This window comes from Lampris incognitus, chromosome 1 (assembly GCF_029633865.1).
Source record: "Lampris incognitus isolate fLamInc1 chromosome 1, fLamInc1.hap2, whole genome shotgun sequence".
Lineage (NCBI taxonomy): Eukaryota > Metazoa > Chordata > Actinopteri > Lampriformes > Lampridae > Lampris > Lampris incognitus.
This window is the reverse complement of record NC_079211.1, coordinates 152002166-152028905: the sequence shown is the minus strand read 5'-3', so window position 1 is coordinate 152028905 and position 26740 is coordinate 152002166. Positions and strand designations below refer to the sequence as shown.

The window sequence follows — 26740 nt, the reverse complement described above, 5'->3', positions numbered from 1 at the left end:
CTCCAAGAGGACTACGGCAATATTAAAGGAGCTGCAGAAACTTCTGGCAAGTACTGGTTGTTCCCTACACATGACAACAAACTCCTGTATTCTTCAGCTGTCTGGGCTATGGGGCAGGGTGCCAAGACGGAAGCCTTTTCATAAGAAAAAAAACCCCAAAACATCCAAACCCAGCTAAAGTTTTCAAAAAGATATATCCAGTCTCCCAAAACCATGTGGAAAAAAGTGTTGTGGTTTGATGAGACCAAGGTTGAACTTTTTGGCTGTATTGCTTCGCCAATACATATACTAGAATTGGAATGATACATAGAAGAAAAGCTTGACCTTGTTGGCCATATTTCCAAAAGGTATGTTTGGCACAAAAACAACACAGCACATCACCAGAAGAGCAGCAGACCCACGGTGAAGCATGGCGGGGGCAGCATCAGGCTTTGGTTGGGCTGCTTTTCATCAGCCGGAACTGGGGCTTTATTTAGTCAAGGTGGAGGGAATCATGAATCGCTCCAAATACCAGTCGTTTTTGGCACAAAACCTTCCGGCGTCTGCTAGAAAGCTGCAGATGAAGAGGAATTTCACCTTTCATCACGACGACTCAAAGCACACATCCAGATCAACAGAGGAATGGCTTCACCAGAAGAAGATCAGTGGTTTTGGAACGGCCCAGCCAGAGCCCAGACCTGAATCCAAATGAAAATCAGTGGGGTGACCTGAAGAGGGCTGTGCACAGGAGACGCCCTCGCTATCCCACCCAATTTCCCCTCGGGGGTGAATAAAGTATTTCTGATTCTGGTTCTGATGGAGCTACAACGTTTTAGCATGGAAGAGTGGGGAAATATTGCCACGTCAGGATGTGCCAAGCTGACAGACTCTTAGCCGACAAGACCGAGCGCTGTCATAAAATCAAAAGGTGCTGCAGCAAAGTATTATTTTAGGGGTGTGCACACTTATGCAACCAGGTTATGGTAAGTTTTTTTATTTCTTTTTCCCCTAAAAGTGTTCTGGTTGTTTTTCAATTTATTTTTATAGGTTGTAATTTTTAAAAAAAAACGTTGGAAAAGTTCTGACGTGATTTAAAGTGTTTCACAAAAACCTGCCAATTCAACAGGGTTGTGTACACTTTTTATATCAAATGTCCATGAGACTCGACTTGGACCTGACACGTCTTGAGTAGGACTTAATAAGTCTAGGAGGAATAACTTGAAGACTTAATAATTAATAAGTTTGTTTTTTTCTAAATCATATGCTTGCTTTTCTTGTATTTTCTCTAAGTAGTTAGCATAAGCACATCATAAAGTTACTCCCCCAAACCACAGTAAAGCACCAACTGGTGACAAATAAAATACCACAGGGTAAAGGACTCTAAGGACCGTCTGAGCTATTTTTCAAGATTTTTGTTTATGGGGCATCCCGGTGGGGTGGCGCAGTGGTTAGCACGGTCACCTCACAGCAAGAAGGTCCTGGGCTTGAACCCCGGGGTAGTCCAACCTTGGGGGTTGTCCTGGGTCGTCCTGTGTGTGGAGTTTGCATGTTCTCCCCGTGTCTGTGTGGGTTTCCTCCGGGTGCTCCGGTTTCCTCCCACAGTCCAAAGACGTGTAGGTCAGGTGACTCGGCCGTACTACATTGTCCCTGGGTGTGAATGTGTGGGCCCTGTGATAGCCTGGCAGCCTGTCCAGGGTGTCTCCCCGCCTACCGCCCAATGACTGCTGGGATCCTCGTGACCCTGAGAGCAGGATAAGCGGTTTGGATGATGGATGGATGGGGCATCCGGGTGGCGTGGCGGTCTATTGCGTTTCTGTTCCCCGTGTTACCTCCGGCTTGGTCGGGCGTCCCTACAGACACTACTGGCCGTGTCTGTGGGTTGGAAGCCGGATGTGAGTACGTGTCCTGGTCGCTGCACTAGCGCCTCCTCTGGTCGGTTGGGGCACCTGTTCAGGGGGGAGGGGGAACTGGGGGGAATAGCGTGATCCTCCCACGCCCTACGTCCCCCTGGTGAAACTCCTCACTGTCAGGTGAAAAGAAGCGGCTGGTGACTCCACATGTATGGGAGGAGGCATGTGGTAGTCTGCAGCCCTCCCCGGATCAGCAGAGGGGGTGGAGCAGAGACCGGGACGGCTCAGAAGAGTGGGGTGATTGGCCAAGTACAGTTGGGGAGAAAAGGGGGGGGGGGATCCAAAAGAAAAAAGATTTTAGTTTGTAAATAATGGACCAGCCGTGCTTGCTGTGGCAGGCCCTGGAATGTTTCTATGTCTGACGGAGTTGAGCAGTCTCCCTGTCATGTTTATATGTGTTAACCAGAGTCTTCAGGTGGATGTGTCATGCTCCTCTGCAGCAACCTTGTTTTCCTTCTCTTGCTCGATCAGCTGTGCGCACCGTGGTGAGCCGTACAAACCACAAAGCTCGCTGTCAGACAGACTTCGATGCTGAGAAGAAAACGCCGCTGGGCATCACGTGTTCTTCCGGCCGGCTAAGTGTCTTCGGTCTGGTGGTGAACTCGGATGAGAGGACGTTTCTCTCTGGATGTCACTTGTTTAACAATAGCAGACGACCAGCGGCTCTTAAAACTTTGACAGCTTGATGAATTTTTGGCCTCACTCTGAGTTGTGGCATGGAGATGAATATAATCACTGAAGCCATGACTTGTTGGATGATAAGAGCCTGGATGTAAAACTTTAAAAAAAAAGAAAGAAAATCACTTGCTTAATTTCCTATATAAATGCAGATGTCCTTTAACCTGCGACTCCCCGTCACATTGTGCGACCTGGCGGAGGAGAATATTCATTAACAGGAGAATGGGAGGCACATTAAAGTTGGCTGTGCTGGCACCGAAAATGATGAAAATGAAATGGGTTTTCTGCATGCATGAGGGCAAAGGCAGGGAGGTGAACCTTCACGCCTTCAGTAACGGTAGCAGGTAGCATTCGGTCTCGTAAGGATAATTTAGAGCTAACGCTGATCCGGTCGAGCGCCGTAACAAATGGCACAAGAGGATTCACTCCAGTTGTGTGAATGTGTATATTTATTTATTTCTGCTGATGTTTGAGCTCTGCGCTTGAGGTTTTATGACAAGCAGATCCGCCGCATGCTCTCTTCTCAGTTTTCATGTCTTAGACTGATTTTTTTTTCTTTCTCCAGTCTGTGTGCCATAACTTGTCTTACTTGTCATACAGACTCGACTTGAAAGGGCATCCGGGTGGCGTGGCGGTCTATTCCGTTGCTGACCAACGCGGGTATCGCCGGTTTGAGGGCCCGTGTTACCTCCGGCTTGGTCGGGCGTCCCTACAGACAAAATTGGCCGTGTCTGCGGGGGGGAAGCCGGATGTGGGTATGTGTCCTGGTTGCTGCACTAGCGCCTCCTCTGGTTGGTCGGGGGGCCTGTTCAGGGGGGAACTGGGGGGAATAGCGGCATGGTGGCACAGTGGTTAGCGCTGTCGCCTCACAGCAAGACGGTCCTGGGTTCCAACCCTGGGGTTGTCCGACCTTGGGGGTCCTCCCGGGTGGTCCTCTGTGGTGAGTTTGCATGTTCTCCCCATGTCTGTGATGGGTTTCTACGGGCGCTGCGGTTTCCCCTACCATCAAAAAGACATGCATGTTAGGGTTAATACTGCTGTCTGTGCCCCTGACCGAGGCATGGCGAGACCAACTGGAATTGGTCCCCGGGCGCTGCATGGCGGCTGCCCACTGCTGCCCACTGCTCCTAGCTACACAGCGAGGATGGGTTAAATGCAGAAAAAGAATTGCCCCAAGGGGGATTAATAAATGTAGTAAAAAAAAATATGGCGTGATCCTCCCACGCGCTACGTCACCCGGTGAAACTCCTCACTGTCAGGTGAAAAGAAGTGGCTGGTGACTCCACATGTATTGGTGGTAGTATGTGGTAGTCTGCAGCCCTCCCCGGATTGGCAGAGGGGGTGGAGCAGAGACCGGGACGGCTCGGAAGAGTGGGGTAATTGGCCAAGTACAATTGGGGAGAAAAAGGGGGGGGGGACTGGACGTGGCCTGGTTCTGTGCAGTTCTACACGAGGCTCAGCTTCTTGACTCGTATGTGCTGGGCTCCAACATGTGTAAGGTTCCTGTCTTGTCTCTTTGTACTCGCTCTCATGTGAATTCATTCACCGCCTCCGTTGCATTGCCCGCTCTCTATCTGGCGTGTTGATGTTGGTGTGCTGAGAGAGATGATCAGCCCAACCCGTGAGCCTGTCTGAGGGCGTCTGTCTACAGTTTATAGTAGACCTTTCCTCTCTGATTGGCTTGTTTCAGTAATGGTCTTTTATATGGCTTACATAGAAAACATGGTTTACTTCCGGGTCATCTGCAGCTTGAAGTCCACACTGCATCTCCTCATGATGATCGCCTCTGAGAAAAACCAAGCACTGCACCTTTATTTTTCCTGTGGGGAAACTTGCTGTTTGGATGCCGGCTGTAATTCTGTTCAGTGAATGTAATAAATCTTTTGCAGGGGACGCACTTCATCGAACTGTGCTGTCAGAGAAACATTCCCCTCATTTTCCTGCAGAACATAACAGGTGAGCTGTTGGACTTGTTTTGCATCTTAATTTCCTCCAGTAATTTCGTTTATTATTGAATGACGGTATCGGTGTTTTATTTTAGGATTCTGCACATTTACGCTGTAAAACAATTCGGTTGTTCTGACCTGTGGTCTGTCAACCACGGTTTACCAGGTGGAAATCGGGCGATGTCAAGCACCTAGCTGAATGTTCAAGTGCTTGGAACAACCATGCAAATGCCACATGAATACTCAGGTGTTTTCAGGGGAGTTATTTGGGCTACGAACCTTGCACTTAATGAAATTATCTAATTGCTAAATGTGAAGACACTGCTCAAATCTTATTTTCCATAGAATGTTGAACAGGATGTCTCGCTGGGGTGCAGACCTCTTGCCTGATGACGTCATAGCTTTGATTTACGTGTTCGTCATGGCTGAGGATTTCTTTTCACACATGACATTGTGCACCAAGTGTCTTATTTTGCTTTTATCCCCGGTTATGGCCACTTAGTGTGTGGTACTATACATGTTAATATTCACAGTCTTGGGGCGTCCGAGTGGCATGGTGGTCTATTCTGTTGCCTACCAACATGGGAATCGTCAGTTCAAATCCCCGTGTTACTGCCAGCTTGGTCGGGCGTCCCTACAGACACAGTTGGCCGTGTCTGCAGGTGGGAAGCCAGATGTGGGTGTGTGTCCTGGTTGCTGCACTAGCACCTCCTCTGGTCGGTCAGGGCACCTGTTCAGGGCGGAGGGGGGACTGGGGGGAATAGCGTGATCCTCCCATGCACTATGTCCCCCTGGTGAAACTCCTCACTGTCAGGTGAAAAGAAGCGGCTGGTGACTCCACGTGTATGGGAGGAGGCATGTGGTAGTCTGCAGCCCTCCCCAGATCAGCAGAGGGGGTGGAGCAGAGACCGGGACGGCTCGGAAGAGTGGGGTAATTGGCCGGATACAACTGGGGAGAAAAGGGGGGGGGGGGAATAAATAAATAGACAGATAGATATTTGCAGTCTCATCTCTTTCTCGTGCCCATGTCCGCTGTAGGTTTCATGGTTGGCAGGGAATATGAGGCTGGAGGAATCGCCAAGGATGGAGCCAAGATGGTGACTGCCGTCGCCTGCGCAAACGTACCCAAGATCACTGTCATCATTGGCGGTTCATACGGTGCTGGGAACTATGGCATGTGTGGTAGAGCCTACAGGTATGAAAGTTTACCCAAGATTTCACCAGCCTACGTTTTTGTTCCATACATTTTGTTTTCAGTGGCTGCGTTCATCATTCATCTGCATTGAAGACAAAGAGACGACTTGTTTCTCCGTCCACAGCCCAAGATTCCTGTACATGTGGCCGAACTCCAGAATCTCTGTAATGGGTGGAGAGCAGGCTGCCACCGTCCTGGCCACCATCACCAAAGACCAGAGAGCCCGAGAAGGAAAGGAGGTACTGGTTCTGTTAGTTCTGCTGTCCTCTCAGCTTCATTCCAGCGTCAGATTTCATCTGCCAGTAATCTGCTGACGTGGTGTATTTACTGTCAGAATGTCTGCACGTCACAGCCAAGCCTTTTCAATGCCTTATTTATTAGCAGGGTGTATGATTTGTGTCATATGCTGCATTATTAACCCTGTTAAAACCATTATATTGTTGAGCTCCATCAGAACGTGTTTCTTTTGCTCGTGGATGTTTGACAGTGTCTTTACAACGTCATATTTAGTTGTGTAAAGGAATGGTTTGATTTCCAGTCAGGTGTATGCCTGTTTTGATGAATGGGCTAAAATATGGATGTCCTCAGTGGTGGGTGGATGGGTGGGGGGGGGCTCTTTAACACAACGTGATAGATAAGAATAACACGAAAAACACTGTTAGTCTGCATAATTTGTCTGCAGTCATGTTGATGTTGCTTGGGACGTTGTTGGACCTGTGTGCTGTCTTTTACTAGTCCTCAGTCTGTGCCCTCATAGCCTGGGCTTAAATAAGTGAATTCAGGGATAGTCTAGACTTCAACAATAACTCAACCCCAGCTGGAAATCTGCATGATACCTGACCTGTGATGGTGGAAATCTGCGTGATACCTGACCTGTGATGGTGGAAATCTGCGTGATACCTGACCTGTGATGGTGGAAATCTGCGTGATACCTGACCTGTGATGGTGAAAGCAGGGTGCTGACCTGGCCATGTGCTATTGGCTGGTCTTTGGTGCCACGTGATGTCAGAATCGGAATCAGAATCCTTTTGTTGGCTTGTGCACTTGTTAAAGACATCAGAAAAACATAAATAAAACACAATATACGACATTAAAAACAGTATACAAAAAACAGTGTCTATACGCATGTATATATACATATATATACATATACACACACACACGCACATACACACACACACGACTCACTGGATTATTTGGCTCCTTATTTGTGGAGCACTTTCCCTACCACTGAGTGTTTCTTTTAACAAAGTTTTATATATGGCGCCATCTTATAAAACTTAACAAAGTTTTATAAGATGGCGGCGCGAACTTCCGTTTGCAGCGGCTTCACCCAGTACCGACTATGCAGTGTCTTTGTCCATGTCTACGTCTAAGTTTGTGTTGTTTGTGAAGTTTTTAGTTTGATTTTAGATTTTTATGTTTTTTTTCTGTTTAATGGCTGGGAGAACTGGCGTTGGATCGGCTAGGAGAGCTTGGTCTGCCATGTCCAATGGGCCCAAGGACTACAGCCTTGCCTGGAGCTGCGCCTGAAAAGGAAGCACCGATGGCTGTCTGACGGGACGCGGAAGCAGGGCAGGCTAAGCTAACTGCTAGCCCATTCAGACTGGCAATTCCGACAACACCGAGGGCGGTCTGGCGGCGGCCTCACCTAGCGTTGACTGTGTTTTAGTGTCGTCGTGTGGAGTGCGGGGAGGTGTGTCGAGGGTGTCTGGCTGGGAGAGGTGGCGTTGGATCGGCTGAGGGAGCCTGGTCTGCTGTGTCCGGTGGGCCCAGGGACCACGGCCCTGCCTGGAGCTGCGCCCGAAGTGGAAGCACCGAGGGTGGGCGGTGCGCCCTCAACAGCGGGGCAGGCTAAGCTAACTGCTAGCCCATGCAGACCAGCAGTTCTGACAGTCTTCCTGGCTGGTGTTCGCCCTCTGGACAGTCATTTTTTGGACTGTTTTGTTAACTGTTTGTATATATATCCGGAAACCATCAATGGTGTTGACAAAAGTGTAAAAGTGCTCAACAAATGAGGAGCAGAATATTAGAAGATATAACTATGGACTGTGGTGGACTGTGATGTTTGTGGATGACACTGTGATTTGTAGTGAGAGTAGGGTGCAGGTGGAGGTATGCACTGGAGAGAAGAGGAATGAAAGTCAGTAGGAGCAAGATGGAATACCTATGCATGAATGAGAGGGAGGACAGTGGAATGATGAGGATGCAAGGAGTAGATAGGTGATGAAGGTGGATGAGTTTAAATACTTGGGTTCAACTGTCCAAAGTAACGGGGAGTGCTGATGAGAGGTGAAGAAGAGAGTGCAGGCAGGGTGGAGTGGGTGGAGAAGAGGGTCAGGAGTGATGTGTGACAGAAGGGTACCAGCAAGAGTTAAAGGGAAAGTTTACAAGATGGTAGTGAGACCAGCTATGTTATATGGTTTGGAGACAGTGGCACTGATGAAAAGACAGGAGGTGGAGCTGGAGGTGGCAGAGATGAAGATGATAAGATTTTCACTGGGAGTGATGAAGAAGGACAGGATTAGGAACGAGTATATCAGAGGGACAGCTCAGGTTGGACGGTTTGGAGACAAAGCAAGAGAGACAAGATTGAGAATGTTTGGATATGTGTGGAGGAGAGATTCTGGGTATATTGGGAGAAGGATGCTGAATATGGAGCTGCCAGGGAAGAGGAGAAGAGGAAGGCCAAAGAGGAGGTTTATGGAGGTGGTGAGGGAGGACATGCAGGTGGCTGGTGTGGCAGAGGAAGATGCAGAGGACAGGAAGAGATGGAAACAGATGATCCGCTGTGGCGCCCCCTAACGGGAGCAGCCGAAAGTAGTAGTAGTAGTAGTAGTAGTAGTAGTAGTAGTAGTAGTATAAAACATATAAACAACCCTGTTGTTTTGTGTGGATTCTGTGTGGAGTTTGCATGTTCTCCCCGTGTCTATGAGGGTTTCCTCCGGGTGTGCCAGTTTCCTCCCACAGTCCAAAGACATGTAGGTCAGGAAGTGTGGCAGGCTAAGCTAACTGCTAGCCCATGCAGACCGGTGGTCATCCTGGCTGGCGTTCGTTCCCTTGGACAGTGATTATTTTTTTTAGTGTGGGTATGTGTGTTAGTGTGGGTATGTGTGTTAGTGTGGATGTGTGTGTTAGTGTGGACATGTGTGTTAGTGTGGGTATGTGTGTTAGTGTGGGTATGTGTGTTAGTGTGGATGTGTGTGTTAGTGTGGATGTGTGTTTTCGTGTGGACATGTGTGTTAGTTTGGACATGTGTGTTCTTGTAGTTTTTGGATGTGTTTTTGTCTTTGTGTTGCACTGCTGTGGGCTGGGGTGTTCTGATTCCTGAATGGGCCGTACTAAATTGTCCCTAGGTGTGTGTGTGTGTGTGTGTGTGTGTGTGTGTGTGTGTGTGTGTGTGTGTGTGTGTGTGTGTGTGTGTGTGATGGCCTGGCGGCCTATCCAGGGCGTCTCCCCCCCTGCCACCCGATGACTGTTGGGATGGTCTCCAGCATCCCCGTGACCCTGAGTAAGGATAAGCAGTTTGGATAATGGATGGATGGACATAAACAACCCAGAAAAACAGAGAGAGTAGAGGAAAGATGAGATCAGAAACCAGACTGAATTGGATATATTACTGAATGTATTATTGAATATATTAAAGAATGTATTATTTAATATATTAATGAATGTATTATTGAATATATTATTGAATATATTACTGCACTGCTAGGAAGTCACTGTAGTAGTTGCGCTGTTGAGCCTTGTGCTGTGTTGGCTAAACTAGATAAATCCTAAACAGATAGCAGGCGGCAGTAGTGATGGCAGTGGGTTGGGGGAGGGTTCAGTGTGGAAGTGATGAACCCTTAGGAGCTTTATTGCATGTGGGAGTGTGATGAGCAGGGTGGGAAGGATCACTGATGGTCTTTTCTGCCCTTCTTCTTGACCCTGAAGGATAGAGGTACTGAACGGTGGACAGGTCACAGCTAATGATCCTCTCTGCGGTTCTGATGACCCGTTGCAGTCTGGCCTTATTCTGGGCGTTGGCCGACCCGTACCAGACATTGTATTGAGGAGGAGGATGGACGCAATTATGGTGGTGTAAAACTGGACCGTCATCATCACTGGCAGGTTGAATTTCCTCAGTTGCCTCAGGACAAACCTTTTTTTGTGAAGGTGTTGATGTGGTCCTCCCATTTCAGTTCTTGGGAAATTGTGGTTCCCAGGAACTTAAAAGAATTTGTCATGGAGACTGGTGAGCGCTAGATGATGATGGGGGGGAGGGGGGGTTCCTGAAGTCCACTATCATCTCTACGGTCTGTCAACAACTGTTGTCCACCCATCCATCCATTATCCAAACCGCTTATCCTACTCAGGGTCGCAGGATGCTGGAGCCTATCTCAGCAGTCATTGGACAGGGAGACACCCTGGACAGGCTGCCAGACCATCACACAGGACACACACACACACACACACACACACACAAACACACACACATTCACACCTAGGGACAATGTAGTACGGCCGATTCACCTGACCTACATGTCTTTGGACTGTGGGAGGAAACCGGAGCACCCGGAGGAAACCCATGCAGACACGGGGAGAACGTGCAACTCCACACAGAGGACGACCCAGGACGACCCCCAAGGTTGGACTACCACAGGGCTCGAACCCAGGACCTTCTTGCTGTGAGGCGACCGCGCTAACCGCTGCACCACCGTGCCGCACCTGTTGTACTCTATGCAAAGTTACGTCACCTGGCAGCAACAACCAACCAGTAGCATATGTCCAGTTCAGTACCCTGCTTTCACCATCAGATGTTAGGCTTCTCACAGATGTGGGATTGGGGTTTGGTCCCTCTAAATATTGGGACATAAATGTGGTCATGGACCATGGACCTCACTCAGTGACAGTGAGTACAACTGACCCGTATTCTACTGAAGCCCTGCCGCCCGGTCGAGTTTAGCTGTTTGTGTACAGGAACTGATTGCTCTGCGGTTCAAGAAGGTTTCTTCTGATTCACACTTCTGAGTTCGTGAGCAGACGAAGGCTAATCGTAGGGGAAAGCACGTTCCTCCTGGCTCACTTGAACATCAGCCTCCGGGCCTTATCATTTCACAAGGCCTCGGACATTTGAACTGAATCCATTAATGAAATGATTTTTGGTTAACCCACCGATGCTCCTTTTTTACCAACTCCTGTACAGTTCACAGCAGAGCAAGAGGCGGCCATGAAGGAGCCCATAGTGCGGCGGTTTGAGGAGGAAGGCAGCCCATATTACTCCAGTGCCAGGTACGTTCTTACACGCTAAAAACAATCACATGCTAGAACATGACCCTCATTAGTCCCCAGTCTGCAGCGCTCCAACATGACGTTTGTCATGTTGGAGCGCTGCAGAGCTGTCGCACCAGTGGCGGCTGGCCAGTAGAGGGCGCTGGGGCGCCGCCCCCTTCAGACATCAAGAGATGAAAATCCACTTAAACATGTTAAATATAATTTAGTTGTATGATGCAAATAATTATGAAATAAAAGTGTTGTCAGTCTGTGAGCGCCTGTCAGCAGCATTACATATTGGTTCAAATGGTATTTGGTTGATTCCTGTCTGAATACATATACTTCCTGTCTGAATACATATACTTCCTGTCTGAATACATATACTTCCTGTCTGAATACATATACTTCCTGGGTGAGGGGCGCCGGCCAAACCATACCTTAGGTAAGCCCTCAAACTTGTGGCGAGCAGGTGACCTGAGGCTGCTGTCTGATTGGTTTCTTCAGGTTTTCAGACACTCCCACTTTTATTGGCAGTGAATTGGTATTGTTTTAATGTTATTTGATCTAATGTGATTGGACGATTCTGGTGGCTGTCAATCATGTTCACGCCCACCACAACGCCTCGTCTCGACTGTCAATCATCCACCGTCTACCAACCCTGATAACATCTATAGGCTACATGGTCCTTCTGAATAACTCTGTGACTGTGTGGACATTAAAGCAGCTGTCAGGTGTGCTGCCCCAAGCTAAATTGCCCCCCCAACGTTTTTAGCACCAGCCGCCACTGCATTGTACCATGTTTTTTTCCCCTTTTTATCAGTGATTTACTTCACAAGACACATTTTTTTTATTTATGTGTGGACATTTGTGTGGGTGTGGTGGGGGACTTTAGAGGGCTCTCACTGTCACACTTTATGTATATTTCATTTTTTGTCCATTTTCACCCTGTCACCTCGGCACAGCAACTTCAAATACATATTTAACTGAGTACAAGCTCTTCCAGAACAAGGAGATGATTCAAATACTAAAATATGGAGGCTGTTAAACTGACAGGGCTCCTAAAGCTTCATGCTGCCCGTAAAAACATCCACAGCATCCAAGCTGCCTCCGTCACAGCCACGCTTTATGAAGCACGGTGGAAGGTAGAATTTAGCCGTTGGCACGACCAATCCAAGCGAACCGCCATCAGGCGGAGCCGAAAACACCAGATAAGGGCGTCCAGGTAGCTTGGCGGGCTATTCGGTTGCCTACCAACACGGGGATCACCTATTTGAATCCCTGTGTTACTGCCGGCTTGGCCGGGCGTCCCTACAGACACAATTAGCTGTGTCTGTGGGTGGGAAGCCGGATGTGGGTATGTGTCCTGGTCACTGCACTAGCGCCTCCTCTGGTCGGTCGGGACGCCTGGTCGGGGCTGGGGGAATAGCGTGATCCTCCCACACACTACGTCCCCCTGGTGAAACTCCTCACTGTCAGGTGAAAAGAAGCAGCTGGTGACTCCACATGTATGGGAGGAGGCATGTGGTAGTCTGCAGCCCTCCCCGGATCAGCAGAGGGGGTGGAGCAGAGACCGGGATGGCTCAGAAGAGTGGGCTAATCAGCCTGACAGAATTGGGGAGGAGGAAAAAAAAAAACACCAGATAATGTGGAGGACTCCATGATCTCTGGTTTTTTGAAAATGGTGACAGGATCCTGGTAGTCTTTCCAGTGTTCATGGAAGTCAACGGGACAAGAGACCATCACATTCAAACCTGCCCACAGATGGGTCAGTAACCTGCCCACAGATGGGTCAGTACACCTGCCCACAGATGGTTCAGTAACTTGCCCACAGATGGGTCAGTAACTTGCCCACAGATGGTTCAGTATACCTGCCCACAGATGGGTCAGTAACCTGCCCACAGATGGTTCAGTACACCTGCCCACAGATGGGTCAGTATACCTGCCCACAGATGGTTCAGTACACCTGCCCACAGATGGGACAGTAACTTGCCCACAGATGGGTCAGTAACCTGCCCACAGATGGTTCAGTATACCTGCCCACAGATTGGTCAGTAACCTGCCCACAGATGGTTCAGTACACCTGCCCACAGATGGGTCAGTAACCTGCCCACAGATGGTTCAGTATACCTGCCCACAGATGGGACAGTAACCTGCCCACAGATGGTTCAGTACACCTGCCCACAGATGGTTCAGTAACTTGCCCACAGATGGGTCAGTAACTTGCCCACAGATGGTTCAGTACACCTGCCCACAGATGGGTCAGTAACCTGCCCACAGATGGGTCAGTAACCTGCCCACAGATGGGACAGTAACCTGCCCACAGATGGGTCAGTAACCTGCCCACAGATGGGTCAGTAACTTGCCCACAGATGGGTCAGTATACCTGCCCACAGATGGGTCAGTAACCTGCCCACAGATGGTTCAGTACACCTGCCCACAGATGGGTCAGTAACCTGCCCACAGATGGTTCAGTAACCTGCCCACAGATGGGTCAGTAACCTGGGTTGCTGTGTTAAACCTGGACAGCTGTGTTAAACCTGGACAGCTGTGTTGAACCTGGACAGCTGTGCTGAACCTGTACAGCTGTGCTGAACCTGGACAGCTGTGTGTACACCTGCCAGATAATGTGGAGGACTCCATGATCTCTGGTTTTTTGAAAATGGTGACAGGATCCTGGTAGTCTTTCCAGTGTTCATGGAAGTCAACGGGACAAGAGACCATCACATTCAAACCTGCCCACAGATGGGTCAGTAACCTGCCCACAGATGGGACAGTAACCTGCCCACAGATGGGTCAGTACACCTGCCCACAGATGGGTCAGTAACCTGCCCACAGATGGGACAGTAACCTGCCCACAGATGGGTCAGTACACCTGCCCACAGATGGGACAGTAACCTGCCCACAGATGGGTCAGTAGACCTGCCCACAGATGGGTCAGTACACCTGCCCACAGATGGGTCAGTAACCTGCCCACAGATGGGACAGTAACCTGCCCACAGATGGTTCAGTACACCTGCCCACAGATGGTTCAGTAACCTGCCCACAGATGGGTCAGTAACTTGCCCACAGATGGTTCAGTATACCTGCCCACAGATGGTTCAGTAACTTGCCCACAGATGGGTCAGTAACTTGCCCACAGATGGTTCAGTATACCTGCCCACAGATGGGTCAGTAACCTGCCCACAGATGGTTCAGTACACCTGCCCACGGATGGGTCAGTATACCTGCCCACAGATGGTTCAGTACACCTGCCCACAGATGGGACAGTAACTTGCCCACAGATGGGTCAGTAACCTGCCCACAGATGGTTCAGTATACCTGCCCACAGATTGGTCAGTAACCTGCCCACAGATGGTTCAGTATACCTGCCCACAGATGGGTCAGTAACCTGCCCACAGATGGTTCAGTACACCTGCCCACGGATGGGTCAGTATACCTGCCCACAGATGGTTCAGTACACCTGCCCACAGATGGGACAGTAACTTGCCCACAGATGGGTCAGTAACCTGCCCACAGATGGTTCAGTATACCTGCCCACAGATTGGTCAGTAACCTGCCCACAGATGGTTCAGTACACCTGCCCACAGATGGGTCAGTAACCTGCCCACAGATGGTTCAGTATACCTGCCCACAGATGGGACAGTAACCTGCCCACAGATGGTTCAGTACACCTGCCCACAGATGGTTCAGTAACTTGCCCACAGATGGGTCAGTAACTTGCCCACAGATGGTTCAGTACACCTGCCCACAGATGGGTCAGTAACCTGCCCACAGATGGTTCAGTACACCTGCCCACAGATGGGTCAGTATACCTGCCCACAGATGGGTCAGTAACCTGCCCACAGATGGTTCAGTACACCTGCCCACAGATGGGTCAGTAAACTGCCCACAGATGGTTCAGTAACTTGCCCACAGATGGGTCAGTAACTTGCCCACAGATGGTTCAGTAACCTGCCCACAGATGGTTCAGTACACCTGCCCACAGATGGGTCAGTAACTTGCCCACAGATGGGTCAGTACACTTGCCCACAGATGGTTCAGTAACTTGCCCACAGATGGGTCAGTATACCTGCCCACAGATGGGTCAGTAACCTGCCCACAGATGGTTCAGTACACCTGCCCACAGATGGGTCAGTAACCTGCCCACAGATGGGTCAGTATACCTGCCCACAGATGGGTCAGTAACCTGCCCACAGATGGTTCAGTAACTTGCCCACAGATGGGTCAGTAACTTGCCCACAGATGGTTCAGTAACCTGCCCACAGATGGTTCAGTAACTTGCCCACAGATGGTTCAGTACACCTGCCCACAGATGGGTCAGTAACCTGCCCACAGATGGTTCAGTAACTTGCCCACAGATGGGTCAGTATACCTGCCCACAGATGGGTCAGTAACCTGCCCACAGATGGTTCAGTACACCTGCCCACAGATGGGTCAGTAACCTGCCCACAGATGGTTCAGTAACTTGCCCACAGATGGGTCAGTAACTTGCCCACAGATGGTTCAGTAACTTGCCCACAGATGGGTCAGTAACCTGCCCACAGATGGTTCAGTACACCTGCCCACAGATGGTTCAGTAACTTGCCCACAGAAGGGGCAGTATACCTGCCCACAGATGGGTCAGTAACCTGCCCACAGATGGGTCAGTAACTTGCCCACAGATGGGTCAGTATACCTGCCCACAGATGGGTCAGTAACCTGCCCACAGATGGTTCAGTACACCTGCCCACAGATGGGTCAGTAACCTGCCCACAGATGGTTCAGTAACTTGCCCACAGATGGGTCAGTAACTTGCCCACAGATGGGTCAGTAACCTGCCCACAGATGGTTCAGTAACCTGCCCACAGATGGTTCAGTACACCTGCCCACAGATGGGTCAGTATACCTGCCCACAGATGGGTCAGTAACCTGCCCACAGATGGGACAGTAACCTGCCCACAGATGGGTCAGTAACCTGCCCACAGATGGGTCAGTAACTTGCCCACAGATGGGTCAGTATACCTGCCCACAGATGGGTCAGTAACCTGCCCACAGATGGTTCAGTACACCTGCCCACAGATGGGTCAGTAACCTGCCCACAGATGGTTCAGTAACCTGCCCACAGATGGGTCAGTATACCTGCCCACAGATGGGTCAGTAACCTGCCCACAGATGGTTCAGTAACTTGCCCACAGATGGGTCAGTAACTTGCCCACAGATGGTTCAGTAACCTGCCCACAGATGGTTCAGTAACTTGCCCACAGATGGTTCAGTACACCTGCCCACAGATGGGTCAGTAACCTGCCCACAGATGGTTCAGTAACTTGCCCACAGATGGGTCAGTATACCTGCCCACAGATGGGTCAGTAACCTGCCCACAGATGGTTCAGTACACCTGCCCACAGATGGGTCAGTAACCTGCCCACAGATGGTTCAGTAACTTGCCCACAGATGGGTCAGTAACTTGCCCACAGATGGTTCAGTAACTTGCCCACAGATGGGTCAGTAACCTGCCCACAGATGGTTCAGTACACCTGCCCACAGATGGTTCAGTAACTTGCCCACAGAAGGGGCAGTATACCTGCCCACAGATGGGTCAGTAACCTGCCCACAGATGGGTCAGTAACCTGCCCACAGATGGGTCAGTAACTTGCCCACAGATGGGTCAGTAACTTGCCCACAGATGGGTCAGTATACCTGCCCACAGATGGGTCAGTAACCTGCCCACAGATGGTTCAGTACACCTGCCCACAGATGGGTCAGTAACCTGCCCACAGATGGTTCAGTAACTTGCCCACAGATGGGTCAGTAACTTGCCCACAGATGGGTCAGTAACCTGCCCACAGATGGTTCAGTAACCTGCCCACAGATGGTTCAGTACACCTGCCCACAGATGGTTCAGTACACCTGCCCACAGATGGGTCAGTAACCTGCCCACAGATGGGACAGTAACCTGCCCACAGATGGGTCAGTAACCTGCCCACAGATGGGTCAGTAACTTGCCCACAGATGGGTCAGTATACCTGCCCACAGATGGGTCAGTAACCTGCCCACAGATGGTTCAGTACACCTGCCCACAGATGGGTCAGTAACTTGCCCACAGATGGTTCAGTAACCTGCCCACAGATGGGTCAGTAACCTGGGTTGCTGTGTTAAACCTGGACAGCTGTGTTAAACCTGGACAGCTGTGTTGAACCTGGACAGCTGTGCTGAACCTGGACAGCTGTGCTGAACCTGGACAGCTGTGTTGGACCTGGACAGCTGTGTTGAACCTGGACAGCTGTGCTGGACCTGGACAGCTGTGTTGAACCTGGACAGCTGTGTTGGACCTGGACAGCTGTGTTGAACCTGGACAGCTGTGCTGGACCTGGACAGCTGTGCTGAACCTGGACAGCTGTGTTGGACCTGGACAGCTGTGTTGAACCTGGACAGCTGTGCTGGACCTGGACAGCTGTGTTGAACCTGGACAGCTGTGTTGGACCTGGACAGCTGTGTTGAAACTGGACAGCTGTGCTGGACCTGGACAGCTGTGTTGGACCTGGACAGCTGTGTTGAAGCTGGACAGCTGTGTTGGACCTGGACAGCTGTGCTGAACCTGGACAGCTGTGCTGGACCTGGACTGCTGTGTTGAACCTGGACAGCTGTGCTGGACCTGGACAGTTGTGCTGAACCTGGACAGCTGTGTTGGACCTGGACAGCTGTGTTTAACGAGTGAGAACATGCTAACAGGACATGTTGGAGTCCCTCGTGTCATTCTGGGGTAATGGTTTCACAACCCTTTGAGTTCCATGATTTGTTTTCGATATAGGTGCTTGTTTCTCAGAGGATGGATTTTTATTTTTCTGATGGCTGCCAAGTTGTACATTTACTCATCCAGATGATGGCCTGGTTCAGGGTGACTCAGTTGTACATTTACTCATCCAGATGATGGCCTGGTTCAGGGTGACTCAGTTGTACATTTACTCATCCAGATGATGGCCTGGTTCAGGGTGACTCAGTTGTACATTTACTCATCCAGATGATGGCCTGGTTCAGGGTGACTCAGTTGTACATTTACTCATCCAGATGATGGCCTGGTTCAGGGTGACTCAGGATTGACCGGAACACTTGAAAGCATGGGGAACATGACAGCAAGGCTCAGAGAGACTGGGAATAAGTTTAACAGATATTTCTGTCCACCTCCAGCGATCACTTAAACTATGAAGTGAAATGAGAGCTCTGTGTAATGCTGTGTGTACGTGTGTGTATGTGTGTGTGTGTGTACATGTACGTGTGTATATGTGTGTGTGTACATGTGCGTGTGTACATGTGCGTGTGCGTGTTTTATAAGAAAAGAAGTAGAGAAGTGCACTCGGTCAGCATGCCAGTCTTGTGGCTCTACATTATGCTCACCATTGAGTGAGGCCGGGCGGCGGTGGCACAGTGGTTAGTGCGGTCGCCTCACAGCAAAAAGGTTCTGGGTTCGAGCCCCGGGGTGGTCCAACCTTGGGGGTCGTCCTGTGTGTGGAGGTTGCATGTTCTCCCCGTGTCTGCGTGGGTTTCCTCCGGGGGCTCCGGTTTCCTCCCACAGTCCAAAGACATGTAGGTCAGGTGACTCAGCTGTACTAAATTGTCCCTAGGTGTGAATGTGTGTGTGTGGTGTGGTGTGGTGTGGGGTGGGTGGGTCGGGGTGGGGGGGACTGGTGGTCTGTCCAGGGTGTCTCCCCGCCTGCCGCCCAATGACTGCTGGGATAGGCTCCAGCATCCCTGAGAGCAGGATGAGCGGTGTGGGTGATGGATGGATGAGTGAGGCTGTCTGATGATGTGATCTTCTCACATTTTCATTTCTACAGACTCTGGGACGACGGCATCATCGACCCCGCTGACACCCGTCTCGTTGTGGGCCTGAGCCTCAGTGCAGCGCTAAATGCACCAACAAAGAAGACACGTTTTGGAGTATTCAGGATGTGATTTGAAGTAGGCCTATGGTTGAACTTGGTGCTTTGGTTCACCAGACGGACTTGAACGTGTAGTTTTCAGGAGTGCACAGGTCTGGGGAGGCATCACCAGATTTAGAAAAGAGACACCGTTTGTAGATGGCAGTACCACATCTCTGATTTAACATGTTGGGAGGTTAGTGAACATTATAACTGTTAACCTTGTGCCTTAACTGTTGCTCTCCCAGTGTGACATGCAGCTGTACCTGTGAAGCTGTTTTACTGTATTTTGTCTTTCCCCGACTTCGTCTCATTAACATTAAAATCTTTGAAAATTTGACATGTTGAATCTTTTATGAAATTTAGTTTTTCTTTTTGTTCTGGAACTATTGTTTCTGAGGTGATATCTACCAGCTGAAGGCGGCACGGGGCAGTGGTCAGCAAGAAGGTCCTGGGTTCGAGCCTCGGGGCCACCCCGGATCGTCCTCTGTGTGGCGTTTGCATGTTCTCCCCGTGTCTGCGTGGGTTACCTCCAGGGGCTCCGGTTTCCTTCCACAGTCCAAAGACGTGTAGGTCAGGTGAATCAAAGACGTGTAGGTCAGCTGACTCAAAGACATGTAGGTCAGGTGACTCAGACATGTAGGTCAGGTGAATCAAAGACGTGTAGGTCAGCTGACTCAAAGCCATGTAGGTCAGGTGAATCAGAGACATGTAGGTCAGGTGACTCAAAGTCATGCAGGTCAGGTGACTCAAAGACATGCAGGTCAGGTGAGTCAAAGCCATGCAGGTCAGGTGAATCAAAGACATGCAGGTCAGGTGACTCAAAGCCATGTAGGTCAGGTGACTCAAAGACATGCAGGTCAGGTGAATCAAAGACATGCAGGTCAGGTGACTCAAAGACGTAGGTCAGGTGATCAAAGACGTAGGTCAGGTGATCAAAGACGTAGGTCAGGTGAGGCAAAGACATGCAGGTCAGGTGACTCAAAGACATGTAGGTCAGGTGAATCAAAGACGTAGGTCAGGTGACTCAAAGCCATGTAGGTCAGGTGACTCAAAGCCATGTAGGTCAGGTGACTCAAAGACATCTAGGTCAGGTGACTCAAAGACATGTAGGTCAGGTGAATCAAAGACATGCAGGTCAGGTGACTCAAAGACATGCAGGTCAGGTGAATCAAAGACATGCAGGTCAGGTGAATCAAAGACATGTAGGTCAGGTGACTCAAAGACATGTAGGTAAGGTGACTCAAAGACATGTAGGTCAGGTGACTCAAAGACGTGCAGGTCAGGTGAATCAAAGACATGCAGGTCAGGTGACTCAAAGACATGTAGGCCAGGTGACTCAAAGACATGTAGGTCAGGTGACTCAAAGACATGTAGGCCAGGTGACTCAAAGACATGTAGGTCAGGTGACTCAAAGACATGTAGGTCAGGTGACTCAAAGACGTGTAGGTCAGGTGACTCAAAGACGTGTAGGTCAGGTGAGTCAAAGACGTGTAGGTCAGGTGACTCAAAGCCATGTAGGTCAGGTGACTCAAAGACATGTCGGTCAGGTGACTCAAAGACGTAGGTCAGGTGAGTCAAAGACATGTAGGTCATGTGAGTCAAAGACATGTAGGTCAGGTGAATCGTTCATTCATTCATCTTCAGCTGTTTCTCCGGGGTCGGGTCGCGGTGGCAGCAAGCTAAGTAGGACACTTCAGATGTCCCTCCTCTCCTCAGCAGCACCCTCCAGCTCCTCCTGGGGGATTCCAAGGTGTTCCCAGGCCAGACTGGACATGTAGTCCCTCCAGTGAGTTCTGGGTCTACCCCGGGGTCTCCTCCCAGTTGGGCGTGCCCGGTAAACCTCCAAAGGAAGGCATCCAGGAGGCATCCTAATCAGATGTCCGAACCACCTCAACTGGCTCCTTTTGACGTGAAGGAGCAGCGGCTCTACTCCGAGCTCCCTCCAGATGTCCGAGCTCCTAACCCTATCTCTAAGGCTGAGCCCAGTCACCCTACGGAGGAAACTCATTTCAGCCGCTTGTATCCTCGATCTCCCCCTTTCAGTCACTACCCAACACTCATGACCGTAGGGGAGGGTTGGAACGAAGACTGACTGGTAAATTGAGAGCTTTGTCTTCTGGCTCAGCTCCCTCTTCACCACAACGGTCCGGTACAACGTCCACATTACTGCTGATGCTGCACCAATCCACCTGTCAATTCACCTGTCAATCTCCATCCTACCCTCACTCATGAACAAGACCCCGAGATACTTGAACTCCTTCACTTGAGGCAACACATCAGGTGAATTGGCTGTACTAAATTGTCCTTAGGTGTGAATGTATATGTGTGTGTGTGTGTGGGGGGGGCTGTGTGTGTGTGGGGGGGGGCTGTGTGATGGCCTGGCAGCCTGTCCAGGGTGTCTCCCTGCCTGCTGCCCAGTGACTGCTGGGATAGGCTCCAGCATCCCCGTGACCTTGAGAGCAGGATAAGCAGTTTGGAGAATGGGTGGGTGGATCTACCAGATGATTCCAGCGGGGGGCGCTATTTAGCTACACATTTCAGACTGTTCCTAGCGCGTGGTTGGGAACCAGAGGACTTTTTTAAAGTTAGAACATTTTAGGGTGGTGTATAATGGGGCCAATCTTACATTCTGCATCAGGATGGTAACTGCTGAAAGTGGAGAGGCATGTTGAAGAAATGTGGGGGAAAAAGAGCTTTTGAAGTTGCTCATTCAGTGAATATTTATATATTTCACTGAATATTTACGTTCAGAATCTCCTCTCTTATTCTCTTTATTCTGCAGGCGGGCTGGCCTGTTCCAGCTCCGGGACAGGGCGGCGGGAAAGTCAGAATTTACTTAAAGATGCAATTCTGAGGATTTACATGCAAACAGATGTAGTTGTGATACTTCCTGCTGCGGGCGTGTTGAAGATGCTAACTGGTCCACAAACACTGCAATCCAACAGCTTCACATTACCAGCAAATGAAATGTCGTGCACATCTTTATCACAGTGACCAGCTATAGAAGATGTTTGATGATGAAATCTGTGCAGATGTGAGGGAACAACTGGTGCTTCTTTCTTTCTTTCTCTTCGGCATCATCAGCTGAGATGTCGGCCGCTGAAAAACATGCTCAACAAGTTAAGTCTATTTTGGGTTTTCAGTAAATGCTGATAGTAAACCATCAAACTGCAAAAGTGTGGATTCAGCATGTTGGTGGGTGGGTGGGGAAGACGCTGACACAACAACACCGCTGACTGATTCATTCTGAACGGATCTCCACCAGCCACGACATGGAAATGATGATCTGCAAGACCATAGCTTTACCTTTCCTGGCAGTTAAGACAATTATCTCTGAAATAACCCGTTTACTTCTGGTGCACTGAGATCCCCTTTTTACTGTAACAACAGGCAGTATTTTGTTGTTTTCCTTTTGTCTGTTACTTCAACAGCAGTTGTTTCCACGTCCATCCATTTTGCAGAAGAACACTGGGATGATGGTTCTGTTAGCGGGTGAGGTATGATATGAGGTATGATATGAGGTATGATAGGTATGATATGAGGTATGATAGGTATGATATGAGGTGATGATGGTTCTGTTAGCGGGTGAGGTATGATAGGTATGATATGAGGTATGATAGGTATGATATGAGGTATGATAGGTATATGAGATATGAGGTGATGATGGCTCTGTTAGCGGGTGAGGTATGATATGAGGTGTGATAGGTATGATATGAGATATGATATGAGATATGAGGTGATGATGGTTCTGTTAGCGGGTGAGGTATGATATGAGGTATGATAGGTATGATATGAGGTATGATAGGTATGATATGAGATATGATATGAGGTATGATAGGTATGATATGAGATATGATATGAGGTATGATAGGTATGATATGAGATATGAGGTAATGATGGTTCTGTTAGCGGGTGAGGTATGATATGAGGTATGATAGGTATGATATGAGGTATGATAGGTATGATATGAGGTGATGATGGTTCTGTTAGCGGGTGAGGTATGATATGAGGTATGATATGAGGTATGATAGGTATGATATGAGGTATGATAGGTATGATATGAGGTATGATATGAGGTATGATAGGTATGATATGAGGTATAATATGAGGTATGAGGTGATGATGGTTCTGTTAGCGGGTTAGGTATGATAGGTATGATATGAGGTATGATAGGTATGATATGAGATATGAGGTGATGATGGTTCTGTTAGCGGGTGAGGTATGATAGGTATGATATAAGGTATGATAGGTATGATATGAGATATGAGGTGATGATGGTTCTGTTAGTGGGTGAGGTATGATATGAGGTATGATAGGTATGATATGAGGTATGATATGAGATATGATAGGTATGATATGAGGTATGATAGGTATGATATGAGGTATGATATGAGATATGATAGGTATGATATGAGGTATGATATGAGGTATGATAGGTATGATATGAGGTATGATATGAGATATGATAGGTATGATATGAGGTATGATATGAGGTATGATAGGTATGATATGAGGTATGATAGGTATGATATGAGGTATGATATGAGGTATGATATGAGATATGAGGTGATGATGGTTCTGTTAGCGGGTGAGGTATGATAGGTATGATATGAGGTATGATAGGTATGATATGAGGTATGATATGAGGTATGATAGGTATGATATGAGATATGAGGTGATGATGGTTCTGTTAGCGGGTGAGGTATGATAGGTATGATGAGGTATGATAGGTATGATATGAGGTATGATAGGTATGATATGAGGTATGATAGGTATGATATGAGGTATGATAGATATGATATGAGGTATGATATGAGATATGAGGTGATGATGGTTCTGTTAGCGGATGAGGCTTTGCTACACGAGATGGTTTACGTGTCTAGATGATCATTTAAAGGCTTTTACGTGAACGAGGGGAAGTCAGGTGGTGGATATGAATTCGAGCGATACTGACAAAATCATAGCAGTATTTTTGTTACTGATATATGATGATTATGTGACGGCGTTTTGGGGGTAACTACTGGTGCTTGTTTACACATCAGAAGATGTTGATAGGCGGCATGGTGGTGCAGTGGTTAGCGCCGTCACCTCACAGCAAGAAGGTCCTGGGTTCGAGCCCCAGGGTAGTCCAACCTCGGGGGTCGTCCCTCTGTGGTTTACTCCGGGTGCTCCGGTTTCCTCCCACAGTCCAAAGACGTGTAGATCAGGTGAATCGGCCGTACTAGATTGGCCCTAGGTGTGAATGTGTGTGTGTGTGGGCCCTGTGATGGCCTGACGGCCTGTCCAGGGTGTCTCCCCTCCTGCTGCCCACTGGCTGCTGGGATAGGGTCCAGCATCCCGTGACCCTGATTAGGGTAAGCGGGATGGATGGAAAGTGTTGATAAATGATCATTGGTAGTGTGGATGTGATGACCAGCAGGTAGACGTTCATTGTTCATGTCACTAAAACAGTGGAATTAGTTCAGATAATGGTCTCAGTTTACTGTAATGCAGCCTTTAAGACCAGGGAAGGACAACATGTAGGTTATATCACCAGATTACTACAACCACAATCCCACAACACACCCAGTCCCATGCCACCACATCACATGTGTTGATATATTGCCCAGCTGTAACATGAATAATGCAGATGAGCTGCAGTAGGGCAGCAGTTTGGTGGCGGGGAGAGAGATCTGGGGCCTGATTCCTGGTTTAACCAGCCCGGCTCTCACTTCATCGTCCTCGGTGCTGATTCAGTGAAAGCCACTTCAGACTCAACACGTCAGCCATGGGAAAGATGAAAGTTAAAAATGGCGCCACAGGATGCTTCGGGCAATTCAGCCGTCTCTCTCCTCCCAACACCCAAGCTGCATGGCCACGTCTCCACAGCCGCAGCATCCTTAAATCCACAAAGCCTGAAGATGTGCTTTGCTTCACCCTGTCATTGTTCTTTTTCATTTTTGTTTGGATTTCGACGAAAAAGAAAGAGTGGAGAAATGGGTGTTTGGCTTCGTGTTGATGTCGCTTGGGCGTTTTTCCCTCCACTTCAAAAATAAACATTGCCTTCGGGCCTCACTGTCATCTGCCAAATAATGGCGGGTTAAGCAAACAGCAACTGATCCGTAGTGAAAAGCAACAGTGAGCCGTCTCAGCGCCACACAACAGAGATGCTCTCGGTGTAGCTCGCCCATGTCCGTGTAAAACTCCCCAATATTTGATGTTTTTAGAAGAGCGACTAAAATTTGCATAATTTAGGGCCAAAGCTGCAAATGCATTCATATTTGTTTGATGGACACGCTGAGTTATAAAGGGAACATAAATAATAAACCGGACGGAGGGAGTTGGCCTTTGGCAAGTCTGGTTTCTGTTGCTTAAGGGGCATCTCAGCAAAACCTCCATGATCTCACACAACCTTTCATACACTTCGATCGCTGCCCATAAATGATTCACGTTTTGTCTGGTTAAACTATAGTTGTGTTCATATCAACATCCCACCTCACATCACTGCATGCTCATCCATTTGTTCTGTGTGTGTTCACACATCTGCTGCCGTTTGTGAGGGTGATCAGTTCTGTTAAAAGTGATGTTTTGTTTCTTTCTTGAGCCCATCTGCTTAATCTGATATGACTGAAAACCAGCAGGGAAGCAAGGACGAGGATGAGAGCGGGGGCCATAGTGATGAACAGGATTGAAGGGGTAATTGGCTTTTCTGGGTTTTCACTATGTGTCCTAATACATTCGTTTGTGTGTCTGTGTGCAGCATGGTGAAGTTAGCCTAGCTTAGCACAACTGTTGGATGGCCATCCAGCCATCCGTTATCCAAGCCACTTATCCTGATAGGAGCCGTGGGGTGCTGGAGCCTATCCCAGCAGTCATTGGGTGGTAGGCGGGGACACACTGTGGACAGGCCGCCAGGCCATCACAGGGCCGACATCATCATTGGCGGTCACTCGGGGTGGATTATGACTGTCCTCCTTCTTGGTCCTTGTGGGTCTTCAGGTGGGCGAAGAGGCCAATCCTGGAGCAGCATATTTTGGTGCAGTGTGGGCAGGAGTGGGTGGTGGTAGTCATGGGATTGGTTTGGGCCTTTTTGGTGGAAACTCCCTCCTTTCTGAGTCTGCGCTTGTCTTCTGCAGCATGGTGGAGATCATTATTATATAGTGCAGCTCCTTCCCGGACAAGTTTTCTCCAGGTCGCCCTGTTGGTTGTTGTGTCCTCCCAGGTCTTAGGGTCTATGTGGCATTTTTTGATGTTCGAATGGATGTTATCCTTATACCTTTTCTTTTGACCTCCCGGGGCACGTTGTCCTGCGAGAAGCTGGGAGTATAGGACTTGTTTTGGAAGACGAGAGTCAGGCATACGGATGACATGGCCAGTCCATCTGAGCTGGTGTTGGGCAATGGTGGCAGTGATAGCGGGAATGTTAGCCTCCTCCAGGACTCTGGTGTTGGTGCGTCTATCCTCCCAGGTGATCTTGAAGATTTTTTGGAGGCACCTCTGATGATGTGCCTCTAGTGCCTTCAGGTGCCTGCTGTATGTGGTCCAGGATTCTGATCCATACAGTAGGGTGGGCAACACTACCGCTTTGTAGACTAGAATTTTCGTTCTGGCCTGGAGTTCGTGGTTTTCAAAGACCCCTTTCCTTAGTCTTGAGAAAACCCCACTGGCACAGCTGAGGCGGTCGTGTATTTCCTCATCAATATTAGCTTTGGAGGATAGGAGGCTTCTGAGATGCTTAAAGTGGTCCACATTTTCCAGTCTGGTTTTGTCAACAGAGATAGTTGGGGGTAGAGCAGGGTTATTTGTGTTGGGTGGTGACTAGTAAAGGATCTGGGTCTTTTTCATGTTAAGGGCCAGACCAAGCTGCTTGTATGCCTTGGCAAAAGCATCCAGAATGCA

General features: G+C 49.1%; 1 protein-coding gene across 1 annotated transcript in view; it reads left to right on the top strand.

Annotated features, from left to right (window-relative positions):
- The window catches only part of mccc2 (methylcrotonyl-CoA carboxylase subunit 2), a 54811-nt gene extending 35621 nt beyond the window's left edge, over window positions 1–19190 (top strand). Inside the window, exons 14-18 of the mRNA XM_056284622.1 lie at window positions 4457–4523; window positions 5552–5708; window positions 5833–5947; window positions 10897–10982; window positions 18776–19190. Coding sequence (XP_056140597.1) covers window positions 4457–4523; window positions 5552–5708; window positions 5833–5947; window positions 10897–10982; window positions 18776–18893 — 543 coding nt within the window. The 3' untranslated portion in view covers window positions 18894–19190. The remainder of the gene's footprint in view (window positions 1–4456; window positions 4524–5551; window positions 5709–5832; window positions 5948–10896; window positions 10983–18775) is intronic.
- Window positions 19191–26740: the final 7550 nt, after the last annotated feature.